The sequence below is a fragment of the Maniola hyperantus genome, chromosome 7 (assembly GCF_902806685.2).
Source record: "Maniola hyperantus chromosome 7, iAphHyp1.2, whole genome shotgun sequence".
Lineage (NCBI taxonomy): Eukaryota > Metazoa > Arthropoda > Insecta > Lepidoptera > Nymphalidae > Maniola > Maniola hyperantus.
Window position 1 is genome coordinate 1,318,987 of NC_048542.1, and position 19,147 is coordinate 1,338,133.

The 19,147-nt window shown below is 39.7% G+C and overlaps 1 protein-coding gene across 1 annotated transcript in view; it reads left to right on the forward strand.

Annotated features, from left to right (window-relative positions):
- The first annotated feature begins 4,549 nt into the window (after nt 1–4,549).
- Nucleotides 4,550–19,147, forward strand: part of LOC117983809 (uncharacterized) — a 44,668-nt gene continuing 30,070 nt past the window's right edge. The window contains exons 1-9 of the mRNA XM_069499822.1: nt 4,550–5,148; nt 8,160–8,261; nt 10,863–11,019; nt 11,348–11,477; nt 11,944–12,164; nt 12,864–12,961; nt 13,076–16,672; nt 17,884–17,973; nt 18,855–18,976. Coding sequence (XP_069355923.1) covers nt 5,112–5,148; nt 8,160–8,261; nt 10,863–11,019; nt 11,348–11,477; nt 11,944–12,164; nt 12,864–12,961; nt 13,076–16,672; nt 17,884–17,973; nt 18,855–18,976 — 4,554 coding nt within the window. The 5' untranslated portion in view covers nt 4,550–5,111. The remainder of the gene's footprint in view (nt 5,149–8,159; nt 8,262–10,862; nt 11,020–11,347; nt 11,478–11,943; nt 12,165–12,863; nt 12,962–13,075; nt 16,673–17,883; nt 17,974–18,854; nt 18,977–19,147) is intronic.

The window sequence follows — 19,147 nt, forward strand, 5'->3', positions numbered from 1 at the left end:
TATGTTAAAAGTTCCCGAGAATACGAGCGTGTTTATGTTAAAAGTTCCCGATGGAACTTTATGTTCCATAATAAGAACCTATTTGTTATGTGATAGTGTAATACTTGTGTAAACTGCTGGTGTTTTATTGACGTACAATATTTTAATCCATACTACCATACTAATATTATAAATGCGGAAGTGTGTCTGTCTGTCTGTCTGTCTGCTAGCTTTTCACGGCCCAACCGTTCAACCGATGAAATTTGGTACAGCGTTAGTCCCCGTAAAGGACATAGAATACTTTTTATCCCGGAAAATTGTGTATGGAGAGCGCTGGGGAGTGCTTCTCAGAGCCAAGTTTTAAGTAAGTAATGGTACTGCAAGGACAAATCGATGCGAAAATGCTTAGGCACGTTTTGACTCGCGAAATTAGGTCACTTCACAATAGGTATTCAGTAACTTGGCTATTGCTCTATTTTATTCCGATGTAGAATTTCTATAGGAACCAAGGCCATATAGCCAAAAGTTGATTTCAGGGGTGTTTTATCAGGGCCATTTAAGGGTTCCATATCCGAAGGGTTCAAACGGGAGCCTATTACTAAACCTCCGCTGTCCGTCCGTCCATCTGTCAGCGGGCTGTATGATGCTTCTCGTGAATCGGAATAAATAGAGGAGAGAGGAAATATTTCCAGAATATGTAGTTATATTGCCCCTATAACAACTAATAATAAAAAACCGGCCAAGTGCGAGTCAAACTCGCGCACTGAGGGTTCCGTACTACAGTCGTATTTTTTCGACATTTTGCAGGATAAATCAGAAACTATTATGCATAAAAATAAATAAAAATCTGTTTTAGAATGTATAGATAAAGCCCTTTTATATGATACCCCACTTGATATAGTTATCTTACTAAAAATTGAAAATATTAATTATTTGTTCATGAACACATTTTGTTTTTGTGATGTAACCACAAATTCACGGTTTTAGGATATTTTCTCTTATTTATGTAATAAGACCTACCTACCTGCCAAATTTCATGATTGTAGGTCAACGGGAAGTAGCCTGTAGGTTTCTTGACTGACACGACAGACAGACAACGAAGTGATCATATAAGGGTTCCTTTTTCCTTTCCGTACCTTAGTACGGAACCCTAACAAACTAACAATTAAACACATAAAAAACAATCAAACCTTATTGCACGGAGTAAGGATTATCAAATTCTGATTAGCCTAGCTCAGATTATTTAGTAGATACTTAATCATGTTGTCTTAAACCCAGAAATTATTTACTTACTTAATCTTATCTTAACTAAACTCGGAAAACGTAAAATATTATCTTAAATCTATATATATAAAAGGAAAAGGTGACTGACTGACTGACTGACTGACTGAATGACTGACTGACTGACTGACTGATCTATCAACGCACAGCTCAAACTACTGGACGGATCGGGCTGAAATTTGGCATGCAGATAGCTATTATGACGTAGGCATCCGCTAAGAAAGGATTTTTGAAAATTCAACCCCTAAGGGGGTGAAAGAGGGTTTTGAAATTTTGTAGTCCACGCGGATGAAGTCGCGAGCATAAGCTAGTCTAAATATATAAAAGGAAAAGGTGACTGACTGACTGATCTATCAACACACAGCTCAAACTACTGGACGGATCGGGCTGAAATTTGGTATGCAGATAGCTATTATGACGTACTCGTAGGCATCCGCTAAGAAAGGATTTTTGAAAATTCAACTCCTAAGGAGGTGAAATGCTGTGGCGCTGTGGTCTTATTAGTGGGAGGTCCTGGGTTCGATTCCTGGCAGGGGTTTGGAATTTTATAATTTCTAAATTTCTGGTCTGGTCTGGTGGGAGGCTTCGGCCGTGGCTTGTTACCGCCCTACCGGCAAAGCCGTGCCGCCAAGCGATTTAGCGTTCCGGTACGATGCCGTGTAGAAACCAAAGGGGTATGGGTTTAATAAAAACTGCCATACCCCTTCCAGGTTAGTCCGCTATCATCTTAGACTGCATCATCACTTACCACCAGGTGAGATTGCAGTCAAGGGCTAACTTGTATCTGAAAAAAAAAAAAAAAAAATCTTAAATCTAAATATATAAAAGGAAAAGGTGACTGACTGACTGATCTATCAACACACAGCTCAAACTACTGGACGGATCGGGCTGAAATTTGGTATGCAGATAGCTATTATGACGTACTCGTAGGCATCCGCTAAGAAAGGATTTTTGAAAATTCAACCCCTAAGGAGGTGAAATAGGGATTTGAAATTAGTAGTCCACGCGGACGAAGTCGCGAGCATAAGCTAGTCACATAAAATGTCGTGAAAATCGTAAACAATTTTATGCCGTCTCTTAATTTGTATTTAACGATTTCAAACTAAAATTGAATTGATTGTGGTTAACCGACAGGTACAATTATTTTACAAATTGCCCGGGTTTTATTTTGTGACCCAGTTTAACGCAACTCGTGTATCACAATTTTTAGGGTTTCGTACCTCATTAGGAAATACGGAACCCTTAAATAGGATCACCTTGTTGTCTGTCTGTCGGTCTGTCAAGAAACCAACGGGGTACTTCCCGTTGTCTTAGAATCACGAAATTTGGCAGGTAGGTAGGTTTTATAGCAGACATAAGAAGAAAAATCTGAAAACCGTGAATTTAGAGTAACTTACATCACACAAAAAAAAATTAAATTGTGGTCATGAACTAATAATTAGTATTTGCAATTTTCGAAGTAAGATACATAGTAGCCTATATGTCACTCTCCATGTCTTTAATTATATCCATGCAAAAATCACGTCGACCCGTTTTGTTCCGTTGCGACGTGTTTGAAGGACAAACCAACTAACCGATAAACAGACAAACAAACAACTTTAACACACTTTCGCATTTATAATATGGATAGTGATTACGTAAACCTTAATTGAAAATCCAGTCTCTTTTATTGTGAATGGGCAATAGTGCCATCGCTGGTAGATCAAGCCCTCGGGGAAAGTAAATGGGTCGCCGAATCCCATACAAAGGCTTTGTGCTCTAATATCCGTGCTCGACACGTGACCCTTGCTTGTCGTGTGCCAAATATGCCGAAAGGTTGTGCGGACCTCAATAGGCCAATACTAATCACAAAATATACCAACAAGCCAATACAGTGCGACAATCCTCTCTTGGCACTTGAATGACATTGACAGGGGGGCGCTGTCCACCATCGATGGTAGAATCAAGCCCTTGGGGAAAAGTAAATGGGTCGCCGAATCCCACACAAAGGCTTTGTGCTCTGTAATATCTGTGCTCGACACGTGACCCTTGCTTGTCGTGTGCCAAATATGCCGAAAGGTTGTGCGGACCTCAATAGGCCAATACTAATCACAAAATATACCAACAAGCCAATACAGTGCGACAATCCTCTCTTGGCACTTGAATGACATTGACAGGGGGGCGCTGTCCACCATCGATGGTAGAATCAAGCCCTTGGGGAAAAGTAAATGGGTCGCCGAATCCCACACAAAGGCTTTGTGCTCTAATATCCGTGCTCGACACGTGACCCTTGCTTGTCGTGTGCCAAATATGCCGAAAGGTTGTGCGGACCTCAATAGGCCAATACTAATCACAAAATATACCAACAAGCCAATACAGTGCGACAATCCTCTCTTGGCACTTGAATGACATTGACAGGGGGGCGCTGTCCACCATCGATGGTAGAATCAAGCCCTTGGGGAAAAGTAAATGGGTCGCCGAATCCCACACAAAGGCTTTGTGCTCTAATATCCGTGCTCGACACGTGACCCTTGCTTGTCGTGTGCCAAATATGCCGAAAGGTTGTGCGGACCTCAATAGGCCAATACTAATCACAAAATATACCAACAAGCCAATACAGTGCGACAATCCTCTCTTGGCACTTGAATGACATTGACAGGGGGGTGCTGTCCACCATCGATGGTAGATCAAGCCCTTGGGGAAAAGTAAATGGGTCGCCGAATCCCACACAAAGGCTTTGTGCTCTAATATCCGTGCTCGACACGTGACCCTTGCTTGTCGTGTGCCAAATATGCCAAAAGGTTGCTTGTGCAGACCCCAATAGGCCAATACTGGTCCCATAATGTAATGCCCGCCTCTAGGCTCAGTAAAGTTAGCGATTCATTTGCTCGTAATTCCATACGTTTCTATAATAAGCTTCCAGAAGACATATTGGAGATGTCTCTCAACAAGTTCAAAGTTTTCATAAAACGTAAACTAATTGAAAAATCCTATTACAATGTAAAGGATTATTTAAATGATAAGCAAGCTTGGGAATGAGTTGCTTAACGACTTTGTGATAGTTCTAATAAGTTTCAATAATTTTGTAAAGTGGTGATAATAAAAAGAATACCCGGCTGAGTTTGTTGTGGGCTCTTCTCAGACTTGGGCGCGTTTGGAACCCTCGTAGCTTTAGTTTTAAGTTTGCGTAATAATTATCACCACTATATCTTACAAATGTAACACCATACCAGACTATCAATACGAGTAATTTATTACCTATTTTGAATTAATCATTTGACTTTGACTTTGACTAATGTATACATCGATGCAACAAGCCAATAATTCTTGTGTCTTAGCTGAATTTTTTGACAATATTGGTGCCTCAGTTTGAATGATATTTATCTGACTAAGGGATGATTTATGCCAGCACGTGGCGGGCATCAGCTAGTGTTCTATACGGAGAATGAAATAAACTGAATTTGTGTGTGCAAAGTTCACGCATCACTGCATGTGTGAGTGACATATAATATACTAGATGATGCCCGCGACTTCGTCCGTGTGGATTTAGGTTTTTTTAAACCCTGTGGGAACTCTTCAATTTTCCGGGATAAAAAGTAGCCCCCGTCCCCGGGATATAAGCTAACTCTGTGCCAAATTTCGTCAAAATCAGTTGAACGGTTGGGCCGTGAAAAGCTAGCAGACAGACAGACAGACACACTTTGGCATTCATAATATTAGTATGGATTAGTTCTATATGTTCTATACAGAGAATAAAATAAAATGTATTTGTCTGTGCAATACTATGATGTTCACTCATCATACTATGTGTAATATGAGTGACATATATCATAACTATATGTGTAGAAGTGTGAATATTTAGCTGAGTTATCATGAAATTCAAGAATCCTATCACATGGTCGACTTTAGGTATGTATTTCCAATATTTTAATCTAGCTATATTTAAAAGCTGTGATAGCCTAGTGGTTAGGACGTCCGCCTTCTAATCGGAGGACGGGGGTTCGATCCCGGGCACGCACCTCTGACTTTTCGGAGTTATGTGCGTTTTAATTAATTAAATATCACTTGTTTTAACGGTGAAGGAAAACATCGTGAGGAAACCTGCATGCCTGAGAGTTCTCCATAATGTTTTCAAAGGTGTGTGAAGTCTACCAATCCGCACATGGCCAGCGTGGTAGACTATGGCCAAAACCCTTCTCACTCTGAGAGGAGACCCGTGCTCTGTAGTGAGCCGGCGATGGGTTGATCATGATGATGATATTTAAAAGCTGTGATAGCTACTATGTGATCCATACTAATATTATAAATGCGAAAGTGTGTCTGTCTGTCTGTCTGCCAGCTTTTCACGGCCCAACAGCTTAACCGTTTTTGATAGTATTTGGACCAGAGTTAGCTTACATCCCGGGGAAGGACATAGGCTACTTTTTCTCCCGGAAAATCAAAGAGTTCTCACGGGATTTAAAAAAACCAATTAAATCCATGCAGACGAAGTCAAAAAAGCTACCTATTTCCGCATTGATTACAAAGTTAGTATTTACAGTGATATTTTCACGTCGCGATCATATCTGATACAACACCCGCTCGTATTATCAGCTTTCATCGAACCAGCTGTTAACAATATCATTAGCTGGTGCCAAGATTGGAGACGACGTTACTGTATCAAATATGTGACGTTAACTATTCCGTTTTTCCCTCCCCTCCAATTTTAATATATAGGTACCTTCAAGTCAAGAGTGAATGGGCATCTTCTAGGCAAGCGCGCTCTATCTTAGGCTGCATCATCACTTGCCACACAAAAAACCGGCCAAGTGCGAGTCAGGCTCGCACAATGAGGGTTCCGTACTACAGTCATATTTTTTTCGACATTTTGCACGATAATTCACAAACTATGATGCATAATAATAAATAAAAATCTGTTTTAGAATGTACAAGTGAAGACCTTTGATATGATACCCCACTTGATATAGTCACTCACTTTGAAAGTTGAAAATACTAATTATTAGTTCATGACCACAATTTAATTTTTTTTGTGTGATCTAACCCAAAATTCACGGTTTTCAGATTTTTCCCCAAATGTCAGTTATAAGATGTACCTACCTGCCAAATTTCATGATTCTAGGTCAACGGGAAGTACCCTGTAGGTTTCTTGACAGACAGACAGACAACAAAGTGATCCTATAAGTGTTCCGTTTTTCCTTTTGAGGTACGGAACCCTAAAAATAGTCGATAGCTAGTCGCTTCCTCGTTGGCGGTAAAATAGCCGATAGCTACTAGCTAGTCGCTTCCTCATTGGCGGTGGAATTCACTTTCTCGCAATTCACGAAGGCGAGTGAACTTTACTTGTGGTTACATCGTATACACGGGCATTGCGTAAGTGTGCGTGCATTTCGGACCAATCAGTCGTGAGCAAGCGCTCGCAAACGCACACATTTAGAGCGATCACGCACTCATCCGATCCGAATCCGTGAAACAACGGATGTAAAAATATATGTCATAAGCGACCATACAAATGGTTATATGACAACATGAACAACTTCGGACCGTATTTTCACATATTCGGATCGGATGAGTGCGTATCCGCCCTTAGTGTACCTCGGATACGACTTAAACACAAGCATGAGCCACTCGCCCTTGTGAAATGCAAGAACTTATCTAAATATATAAAAGGAAAAGGTGACTGACTGACTGACTGACTGACTGACTGACTGACTGACTGATCTATCAACGCACAGCTCAAACTACTGGATGGATCTAGTTGAAATTTGGCATGAAGATAGCTATTATGACGTAGGCATCCGCTAAGGAAGGATTTTTGAAAATTCATCCCCTGAGGGGGTGAAATAAGGGTTTGAAATTTTTATAGTCCACGCGGACGAAGTCGCGAGCATAAGCTAGTACCTTATATTTAGTCCGTTCAGGCGTCCAGTAAACTGAAAGCCATACACCGCCGTCAAGTTACTGGACGCCGCTTCAAGTCCGCTGCAAACTTGACGGTAAACTTGATCGTGTATGGCCAGCATTAAGCGGATGTTGCCTTGTTACATCTACTGCAGTTGTAATAAATTATGCGACGCCATAACTGCAAGTGGGTCAATGGCGCACATAATTGCAGTTTTATTTCTTCTTATCTATGCAACGATTATGCGGCCATTAACATTCCATGAAAGTGAGGAATAAGGTATATTTACCTATATTTTTAGGGTTCCGTAGCCAAATGGCAAAAAACGGAACCCTTATAGATTCGTCATGTCCGTCCGTATGTCACAGCCACTTTTTTCCGAAACTACAAGAACTGTTGAAACTTGGTAAGTAGATGTATTCTGTGAACCGCATTAGGATTTTCACACAAAAATAGAAAGAAAACAATAAATTTTGGGGTTCCCCCATACTTAGGACTGAAACACAAATAATTTTTTTCATCAAACCCATACGTGTGGGCAGTGGCGTGCACAGTGTTTGAAGCCAGAGTAAGCATTAGTTAGCTAGGAACCTATTTACTGGCAGGTCATAATGAAAAATATGCATTGAGCCATTACAACTGGGGTAAGCAGTGTATTTATGCCTTTACGACCTGCACGCCACTGCGGGTGGGGTATCTATATGGGGGGATAGGTCTTCAAGAATGATATTGATGTTTCTAATATGAGTTTCTAAACTGCCCCCCAATTGTGTAAGAATAACCATTTCATGGCTATCGCAATCGTCAAGACTTCTGCCCTTTGATTGGCTGTGAAAAAATGTAAACATCGAATCAACCAATCATAGGGCAGAATTCAGAATAGTTTGCGCGAGAGACACTTCCGAAGTGGTAAAGTACAAGTTCTCCATAATGTTCTCAATGGAGTGTAAAGGCAAAGGATGGTGCTCGTCTGTGCAGGCCTTTGAAGTTACCCTATGTATGATTTTTGTGTTGGTTGCAGTGGACTTAAGATGGTTCCTGTCGGGCGGCTGTAGGGGGAAGACCATGTCACAGAGCGGTCTGAAGCATGCCCCTACCGAGCCCACACGCCTTGAGAGCAAACGTGAGTACCTACTCTACCTACCTATTTTTAACCGACTTCAAAAAAAGGAGGAGGTTCTCAATTCTCGACTTCTAAAAAAGGAGGAGGTTCTCAATTCGTCGGAATCTTTTTTTTTTATGTATGTTCCCCGATTACTCGAAGACGCCTGGACCGATTTTGAAAATTCTTTTTTTGTTTGAAAGGGTATACTTCAAAGTTGGTCCCATTTAAATTTGGTGAAGATCTGATGAACATCTTCGAAGATAGATACTGGAACTCCTCAACGGATAAGAGTAAATTGCTCGCGATCAGTGTAATAGCTTAGTAAACAGTAGATTTTTAACCAGTCATAGCATAATTCCATGGGACCACTAAAAATTGTGAAATAATTTTTTATTTACAAAAAAAATAAAAACCGACTTCGATACACAAACACTAAAAATTGAAAAATAATTTAATTTATTACCGAATATATTATGTATACAAGAGTTAATATAGTTCCATAATAATATTTTTTGGGGTCGGTGCCAATGAGGTGCCATTGTGGAGTCTCATAAAAATATGAAGTCTAGACGATTCGCGCAGCTAAAGCTAATTGGCACCGGCACCAAAAAGTATTATTATGGAACTATATTAACTCTTGTATACATAATATATTCGGTAATAAATTAAATTATTTTTCAATTTTTAGTGTTTGTGTATCGAAGTCGGTTTTTATTTTTTTTGTAAAAAAAATTTTACAAGCTACATAGAACAGTCATGGGCAGTCTGTGATCTATAGAGCGCACTTTGACTTTGCTTAGACAGTGGTCCGACCGCCGACGATGACCGAGAAACGAGTAGAACTAGAAACTTAAACGAGTTGGCGATCAGCGGGAAGCGAGTGTGTAGTTTCGATAGTTTTGTCGCCGAGCTATAAGCGAGTGTGCAAGTGCGACGAGCGATTACTCGCGCCATTCGCTCGGGGCTGCTCAGTCCTGTGCAAACCTGCGCGCGCGTTACACGTGTTCAAGCGAGCGAGCATCGCTGAACGAATATCGCTGAGCGAGTTTATTTTCGAAAACTCGTCGCTTAGTTTAACTTAGTAAAGCGAGTTGTCGCCGGCAGTGTGAACAGTCAGAGAGCAACTTTTGATATATGTATCTCTTTCGTTTACACGGAATGTACATTTAATGTGCGTTTCTTGAGAGACAAAACGCCGACCACTGCCTGTTTGATGCAGATTTTACGAAATCTACCTAGAGGTTGAACCGCCATATTGGTACTTAAAGATACAATGGTAGAGCCATAGACCTATAAATACTGATAGAGGGTAGTAAATCCATCAACAGGGCAAAATCACATTATAGAGGGCGCTCGCACGAGGCGGCTAGCTCTGATACCCAATTATGGGACGGCCGTGATTTACTCACTACCTTAAAGGTAGTGTAGGCGTGCCGCGTGACTTCAAAACGTGTAGCTTCAAAAGCTATTATGCCCCCCGCTCTTCAGGGGAGTGCGAATCGCGCCGCGAAAGCCTCTGAACGACGCGAACAATATTTTTCAGTATGCAGTTTAAAAAAAAACATTTCCACATTATACGTGAACAAAATTTTCTTAGTAAGTACTATTTATTACAGTTTTGCTTTAAGCATAATAAACCGTCCGTCCGTCCGTCTATCTGTCTGTCAGCGGGCTCTCGTGAATCGTAATGAGCAATTAAAATTTCACAGAATGTGTATTCTCTATTGCCGCGTGTGTTATTTCTAGTACCTACGATGGTACGAAACCCTTTGTGAGCGAGTCCGACTCGCACGTGGAATTTTTTAGCACTACCCAGTTACAAACCCCCCTGTGCAGACCTTTCTTTATGTTGTTATATGATTTATCATAGGTATAGTATATGTCGTGATCGCGCGTCGCACAGGAAGTAAGCTCGCAAACATCTGTTAGCGCTTGTCTTAACGCTAGACGTGTCAGGCATGTATGTCGGGCGCGAGTGACGTCCTTTTGTTTACTATAAATAATGTTGTTACGTGCTAACCTATTACTAACACTTGCTCGCTTCTTACGACAAAATATGTGGTTACAGTACGCGGCAGAAAGTAATGTACATCGGCCTTTAGAATGACATTTCGGCTTTGTAGAGCGTTGTCTCTGTCACTCATACCTATATGACGTTTTGTCGGTCTTAACGACAGACAACGCTCCACAAATCTGCTATCTCCTTCTAAAGGTCGATATACATTATTTTAAGGTCAACCCCACCACTTCCCATGGCCCCACCAACCTCGCGGTTATACGCGGTTATAAACGCAGGAGGGCGCCCGTTCGGTCCTTGGCATGTTTCCTTGTTCCTACCAATTAGTTCCTCTAGGTACTTCTTTGCCCTTTCTGAGGCAGACGTCACGGTTATAGGAGATTCCCGCAGCCTGACGTAGTGTCTCCTGTTATCACCTTCCTCTTCTGAATCCTCCTCGTTAGCTGTGGTCCCGCTCTCGCTCTTTCGCACTCGTCTCATCTTCCTCCTCTTTTCCGTCATCCTCGCCGTACGTCTGAGCTACTCCTTGTCTTGTGCCACGCGTGCGCGAACTCCCGTAGTGTAAGAGAACTAGAGTCTAGTGCTAATTCCTGATCGCACAGGGGAGAGACGGCGCGGCGCTGCAGGCAGGGCGGCGGCGCTGCGCCGGGCGCCGTCGGACTCGGACTGCTCTGGCGAGACGGCATCTCTGTCCGCTGACAGCGGGGACCGCTCCGTGAGACCCGCACCGCCGCCGCCCAGAAGCGGCAAGACTAGAAGGTAACCATCATCGTCACATGCTGGAGTTTGAGTCACAGGGGAGAGACGGCGTGGTGCTGCAGGTTGACTAGAAGATAAAGACCGTTATAAATTATTTTTCTAGCCCTCAAATACTTCGATTCGACTGGGGAACGAGGTCAAATCTGGTAGAAATCAATTTTTTCAAATTAAAAAAAAATCAGAGGGATTCGTAACATGATCCCCATGAATAATAATCCTGTCAGCGACCATTTTTTATGCGACCGTTCGAGTATCAGAGATTTACTGCCACACCGGAAATTTTGAGTCTTAGAACAAATGAGTATATCACGATCATGTCTCTCCACAGCCGTCGACGTGGCAGCGAATGGGAAGTCCTAGAAGGGTTGAAGGACGGCCAACGATTCGAGAAACGTCCAGAAGTGTTCAACGGGTACCTCCACAAAAAGCGCAAATGGCCGCTAAAAGGGTGGCACAAGGTAAGAGTAGAACATTCATAGAGACATGCAATAATTTTTCTACCAGTAATGTGACCTGATATAAGATTTATTTATTAAAACCTAGAAGAGGGAGTCCATTAAAGTATACTTTAAAATACAGTCTCTCATGGAACCATGTCAAGGCAGTAGCTTAAGACAGGAATAAGCATGCTTTGTGTGAAAATATCGGTTTGTGCTTGGCGACAATCGTGGGTAATAAAAAGCAGTGATACGGTTTGGAGCGCGCTTGCCTAAAAGACGCAAAACTGTGATTGCTGCAGCGCTATATTCCTCGAGGAAATAAAAGAACTGAATCATCATCTGCGTTTTAATAGTCATTTTTACTATAGAATTTGTTTCCTAACCACATTGGACAAACCCCAAACAAAAAAAAACGTTTTTCATGTCGATCGAAAGTCTGGCTTAATTCTATTTGTTTCTTAACCTAAAAATTGTATTTCCACAGCGTTTCTTCGTAGTAGACGGTGGTATATTAGTCTACGCTCGCTCCCCCACGGACGTGGCACGAGGAAGATTACACGGCTCCGTGGACGTGGGGCTATCCGTCATATCAGCAAAAGCCCGACGACGACGGATAGACATAGACGCGGACGAGTTTATATACCACTTGAGGGCCAAGACGCCGGACGTCTTCAGAACGTGGCTGAACGTACTAAAAGCTCATAGGTAATTGTAGACAACTCTTCTATAAAATGTGCAGACGTGATGTTTGAAATTGATGAGGTAGTTTTTGGTTAGGCGACGTTGGATAAATATAGACGCGGACGAGTTTATATACCACTTGAGGGCCAAGACGCCGGATGTCTTCAGAACGTGGCTGAACGTACTAAAAGCTCATAGGTAATTGTAGACAACTCTTCTATAAAATGTGCAGACGTGATGTTTGAAATTGATGAGGTAGTCTTTGGTTAGGCGACGTTGGATAGATATAGACGCGGACGAGGTTATATACCACTTGAGAGCAAAAACGCCAGACGTCTTCAGAACATGGCTGAATGTGCTAAAAGCTCATTGGTAATTTGTAGCCAACTCTTCTATAAAATGTGCTGAGGTGATGTTTGAAATTGACGAGGTACTTTGGTTAGGTGACGTTGGATAGATATAGACGCGGACGAGTTTATGTACGACGCCGGATTTCTTCAGAATGTTGCTGAATGTGTTGAAAGCACACAGGTAAGTGTTTAACTGTAGCGCACACCAGCAGGCATATTCTGGTTTCTCTGCGTGATCAAATTAGGCTGAGTAGTGTAGAGAGTCCTCTAAAGAAGGCTATCTTGACTATGAATTCCAGTATTAATTTGCTTGTCAATCGAATCGTTTAGTCATTAGTCATATGATTAAACAGTACTTAATAACTCTTTGCAGGTTATATCGACAGCATTTGCTGACATTTGGTGCGCGAGAATCAGTCCCTAAAATCCATGCCCCTCTCGAAGATCAGCCCCCTACGGATACATCGTCACGTAAGTATTGTAATATTTACAACCTGCTGGATTGCTCCCTGTAATCGTTAGTGACTGTAGTTCGGTTCCCATTTTTAAAACCTTATTGCCTAATCCTAATTTCGATTTCCGTAGATGATTCCGATTTAAGCACCTTGGAAAGCTCTTTGGAAATCATTCAAAATCATTGGGAAGTACCAGAGACGCTGGCCTATCCACTTTTCACTTTTCCTCCTAACGTGTATGACTTTGCCTCTAAATGTAACTATCTTCCTAATATGAATGAAGCACAAACCCCTATAAAAGCTTGGATTTATAATACCAAAGACAATCAACTTATTCCTATGTCATACAATCCTTTTGAAGATCAATATTTTACAAGTAAAACTCACAAAAGTTTGTGCTCAATGAATTATGCCCAAGAAACATACAAAGAAATTGTTATGAAAAATATTGTTAATAAACCACTGGACGCATCTCCTGGAACTACTGATGCTGAAAAACAAATGCATAGCACCGACCTAGAATTCAATTTTAATTCGTCTGATCATAAGTCCTCTTTGTTGAGCAAATATTCTCTGAACTCATCTGAGCTTAAGACAGATATGGAATTTAAAAATATAAAAAATGATAACGAGAAAGAATCACAAGTAATTGAAAATACCCAAACAGTTTTCTTTTTCTCTCACAAGAATCGAGCAATAGGTAATCCAGGTATCAGAAAAAGTAAAAAGTCTACTAATCTTGTCAAATACAAGAATTTACGAGATGAACCGCCACTTGATAAGACATTAAATAAATTTATGATATTGGGAAAGTATAAAGGACCTAGAGCGATTGAAATAGAAAATATAAGTGAATATGAAGCTCCAATAAAACATATGAACATTCAAGTTAAAGTAGATAATACGGAACATAAAGGACTGCAAAATACATTGACTGCTGCAGAATACGACGCTATTGCAGAAAAACTTATGGTTTCAATTTTCGAAAACTTTAGAAACAGTAATGAATTAAATAGAAACGTTAATATAAAAACCTACTTAAACCAAATAGTGAAAGAGCTTCATGATATTAAATTAGATCGCTTTAATGTTCATCCAGTTAAGAATTTATTTAGATGTTTATTAGAGTATTGGTTAAACAATACTTCATCTGCAAACTTTAAACAAATTAATAAAAAAACTAAATCGATAGCAAGACAATCAAATGATTTTTTTACCAAAGATGAAACAACGTCTAAATCCGTGATGGCGAGTGTCACGAAAGGTGTTCAATTTTATGGCATCAGTAACATGACCAAAGAAAAAGCGAACAAAGTTGATGATAAAGAATATAAAGGCAAGAAATATAAACTACCCCACAAAGTAAATAACAGTTTCGAAATGGAAAGACGCATCCAAGAACTTGAAAGAATCTTGAAAAACACCGTGTACGTGTGTGAAACTGTGCGTAGTAGCCACAATAGAGAAGATGACATTAAAATAACTAAAACGCTTCTTGAGAATCTTGATAAAATATCTAATGAAAAAACAGCAGAGCAACCAAATGAAGGAAGAAAACCCTTTGAAGATTCGAATTCATCTAGTGAATTACCAAAGATGCAAGAAACAATCAATCATCTCATTAGTGAAACATCCATACCTCCTGATTTCGCTAAAGAATTTTTAGCTGCATATTTAGATCTGCTACATGAGAATGAAAATGATTGCTGTAGTGATTCGACTACAGAAGAAGAGCAGGTAGATGAATGTGGACCGAAATGTGACGTTCAAGCTGAATCTGTACAAAAGAAAGTATCAATTAGCATATCAACGAAAGATAATACTATGAATAAAAATGACAAACAGAATACGAAGCAGATGGTTGACCCTGGTCAATTATATTTAAAAAACGTTCTAGACCAAATAACTGCTAATTTTTCTACAGAAAGCAAAAATAAAACAACTAATCAAAAGACCGTTTGCATGGTCAAGAAATGGGATGGTTTGAAACTTCCTAAAACTTCACTAGATGAGTTAGGAAATATTAGAACTTGTAATTGTAATGAAAATTCTGTTATTATTGACATGTCCAAATATAATTTAGAACACATTTCAATGACAAATAACTCGGCTGACAAAGAAATTGCATCAATTACAATGAAATTAAAGGAAACCCCACCAAACGCTGGTGAACATAAACCGATCAATCTGAATTTAAAATTTGCGTATAAAAATCCTAATGTAGAACTAAATATTGATGACAGTGTAACTGATTCTAATGAAATATTTAATTCATATGCTTTTGGCCCGTGTCCTGATGTTCAAAATCCTTTCATTTACATTGATAATTACGTAATAAACGATGAAATAGAATTACGTCCATATAAAAGTAGCATAGATAGTTGTGATGACAATATTCACTTTCACCAAATTGAGTTGAATCCATCTTTAAGTGATGCTACGTCTAAAGCATATCGTCCAGATATACCTTTTATAGACACTACAGCATTCAACGACGATGTGAACTTTGGGCAAATAGGTCAAAATACAATGCAAAATGACGTTTCTAATTCATTAAATAATAATAAGGTCGTTGATGAAGATCCCAAATCAGTTTATATTATGACCTTAAAAAGAGCTGCACTGGCATCTAGATTTCAATCTACCAAAAAGAATGTAAAAGAGTGTAAAAAGAATGTCAGTACAGCTCAATCACCGGAAGAAGAACCTAGTTGTTCTTCACCTAGAGGATATCAAGAAGATATATCCATTTTGGAAAAGATTCCTAAATTAATAGATGAACAATTCATATTACAACTTTTAGAAAATGTGTGTGCACTGTCCAAAAACCTGCCCACTTTACACAAAGATATCAACAATTTATATTTAAAATTGCGCAGGAAACACGACAAACTTATTATGAGTTGCAAAAAAGTTCAGGGTGTAGGCCTTTTAGGTAAAATTTACAATGACGATACAAATATGAAGAGTACAGTAGACAACAAGACACAATTTGATGATAACATCTGCCCTGTAATGATTGCAAATGCAGAGAATAACACTACTAACTTTGAAAGGAATTCCATTGGTATAGGTGTAAGAAGAAGTGCTGTGACAAATAAATTTTTGGATAAATGCACACAAATTGACTTAAGTTCAAATATTAAAGGCAAAGCAAACACTGTAGATCTAGTAAAGGCGTTTGATCAAATTAATTATACAAAAAGTACCCCAAACGACACATTTTCTAGTCTTTACAGCGAAGCAGTAATTAGAAAAATAGAAAGGGCAACTTCGCACTGCGAAAATACAAGAGATTGTGCAGTAGGCACAGAATCAGCAGTTAAAAGCATTTTTGACAAAATCAGTTGGAGTTCAGACAACCAAAACAGAGTAATAAAGATGATAAATCTTGAGAAAGAGATTCAAGTTGATCCGATCAGTAAAAAAGCTAAAAAGGAAAGAAAACATCCGCCTAAAGTTAGGCAGGAATTGATTAAAGAAATGACACTCCTGTCGTCGCCTTTCAATGTGAGCACTCAATCTGAGAATGACAAGAAACGGCGTTGGGTGAAAGACAAGATGGGGCATAAAGATTACAATATATATCCGTCGTTCGTGGAAAAGAACTATTATAAACCTAAAAGATCTTATTCGGTACAAAACGCTACATCTTCCTTGAAGCTGGAAAACAGTGACGATCTTAGAACTATATTCAGATGTTCTAGCGATCCTTCCTATTGCTCCGGTTAGTTTATGCTCTTCCTTCACTCATAAGACCGAGTATTGAAACGCAAGTTAATTGCTAAGTGCACCTCAAATAGCAAGTAGACATAGACTTTCTGACGTTGTCAAATGTTAGCTGAGTTTCCTTCTCTCTCGCACATTCTACCATTCTATGATTGTGAAAGAATCGCTTAAACAATAAAATAACGTTAATTTAAGACGTATTTTTATTGTAATATCGGTAATGTTTCGGTATCGGTAAAACTAGGTATATTACGATTAAAATATGTCTAAAATGAACGTTACTTAATTGTTTAAGACTTGGCCGAGCCGAGCCACATTTGTTAAAAGTGTACTGATTCTTTGACAATTCTTAAAAATTTTAGAATGTGCGAGAGAGAAATAAACTTAGCTAATCACAGCGCCTTCAGCTTCAACAAGCGTTTCAATACTTGGGATTTGTTTATAAAGCATGTCTTCCATTATAGGTACCCAACTGTACTAAACTGATTTATCTGTTTGTTTTTTTCTTGACAACAAAATTAGCATGTATATTAATGAATAGATTGAATTGACTAGTTTGCTAGATAATCCCCCTGTAGTTAATTAGATTAAAATTTAGATGTCTGTCTAGAAATTTCTGGTTTAACCCTTAACCCTTTCCATGAAAAATTTTCAAGTGTCATGGTTGATAAAGATTCTGTTTTCAGTTTTAAATGTGGGCGTGATTCTTTCTCTTTGAAAAGAATTGCCAAATTTTAATAATCTGTATTTAATACTTCAAGCCCTGTTATCAATCATGATATCTTCTTCTATTACTCATGCACAATTTTTTCTTCCTTGGTGAAATTGAGAAATAAGGACTATAAAATATTGATAGATGGTAGGTACTTCAAATTCCAAATATCTTCGTTGCCACTACCTTAGGCCTAAGGCTGAGATCTGTAGAGCGCACTTTGACTTTGCTCAGACTTAAGATTGACTTAAAACGAGACAGATTTATGTGAGAGATATAGCTCTGTCCCGTTTTAACTCTGTCTTACGTCTAAGCAAAGTCAGAGTGCGCTCTATATATCTCACCTTAAGTGCCACGCACACTACAACGATGTGTACGTGTGCACACACAAGCATAGCCAAGCGATCTCGTGAAATAGAGCAATACTTAGCAACAGAATGGTCAGTTGAACCAAAAGTCGGTCCTTATTTGTCAACCCTCCCTGTTGTACCCTATAGGGCTCATGAGCCCCACAACGCCGCTGCGCGGGCCTCAGGCGGGATTCGTATCCGGCACGCCGGGAGGACGGCTAGCGGGATGGAGGATAGGTATTACATTTTATCTAAATATATAAAAGGTGACTAACTGACTGACTGATCTATCAACGCACAGCTCAAACTACTGGACGGATCGGGCTGAAATTTGGCATGGCAAATAGCTATTATGACGTAGGTATCCGCTAAGAAAGGATTTTTGAGAATTCAACCCCTAAGAGGGTGAAATAGGGGTTTGAAATTTGTGTAGTCCACGCGGACGAAGTCGCGAGCATAAGCTCGTTTATTTATAAGCTAATGCCCGAGACTTCATCCGCGTGGACTCAGACTTTGAAAATCCCGTGGAAACAGATTTTTCGGGAAAAAAAATCCTTTTACAATGCAAATGATTATTTAAATGATAAGAAAGCTTGGGAATGAGTTGCTTAACGGCTTTGTGTTAGTTCTATTAAGTTTAAGTGATTATTTAAAGTGGTGATGTTGATAATAAAAATAATACCCGGTTCACTGAGTTTGTTGTGGGCTCTTCTCAGACCTGGGCGCGTTTGAAACCCTCGTAGCTTTAGTTTTAAGTTCGCGTAAAAATTATCACCACTATATCATCATCTTACAAATGCAACAACCGATCATCAAAAACTGTAATTTATTACCTACTAGATGATGCCCAAGACTTCGTGTAAAAGTAGCCTAAAAATGTCCTACTTTGGGACACTTTGTCCTACTTTCTAAGCTATCTCTGTACCAAATTTCGTCAAAATCAGTTGAACGGTTGAGTCGTGAAAAGCTAGCAGACAGACAGATAGAGAGACACACTTTTACATTTATAATATTAGTATGGATTTTGAATAAACCTTTTTGACTTTGACTTTGACTATTGTAAACTACGCCTCGATATATGCAATGAAAACTCTTATGACGTACTCTGTATGCGACAGAATCTGGCGGCCCCCTGGACAGCGTGTCGCGCGAGCTGGGGCAAGCGCAGCTGTCTCTGCAGCAGCTGCAGGGGTATATTGACGCGCTGGAGCTGCATCAGCAGACGCACCATGATACTGACGTGAGTATCATTTGAGATTTTTCTTCTAGGTATCAATATTTCGTCCAATTTCATCTTCGGACTTCAAAGCAAAAACAGTTCGCAAACAAGATAAACTTGAAATCTAAAAGCAGACTACGATTGTCTTAAAAAACGCTGAAATATTGTAGTAAATTGGGTTTCTGTCGCTTG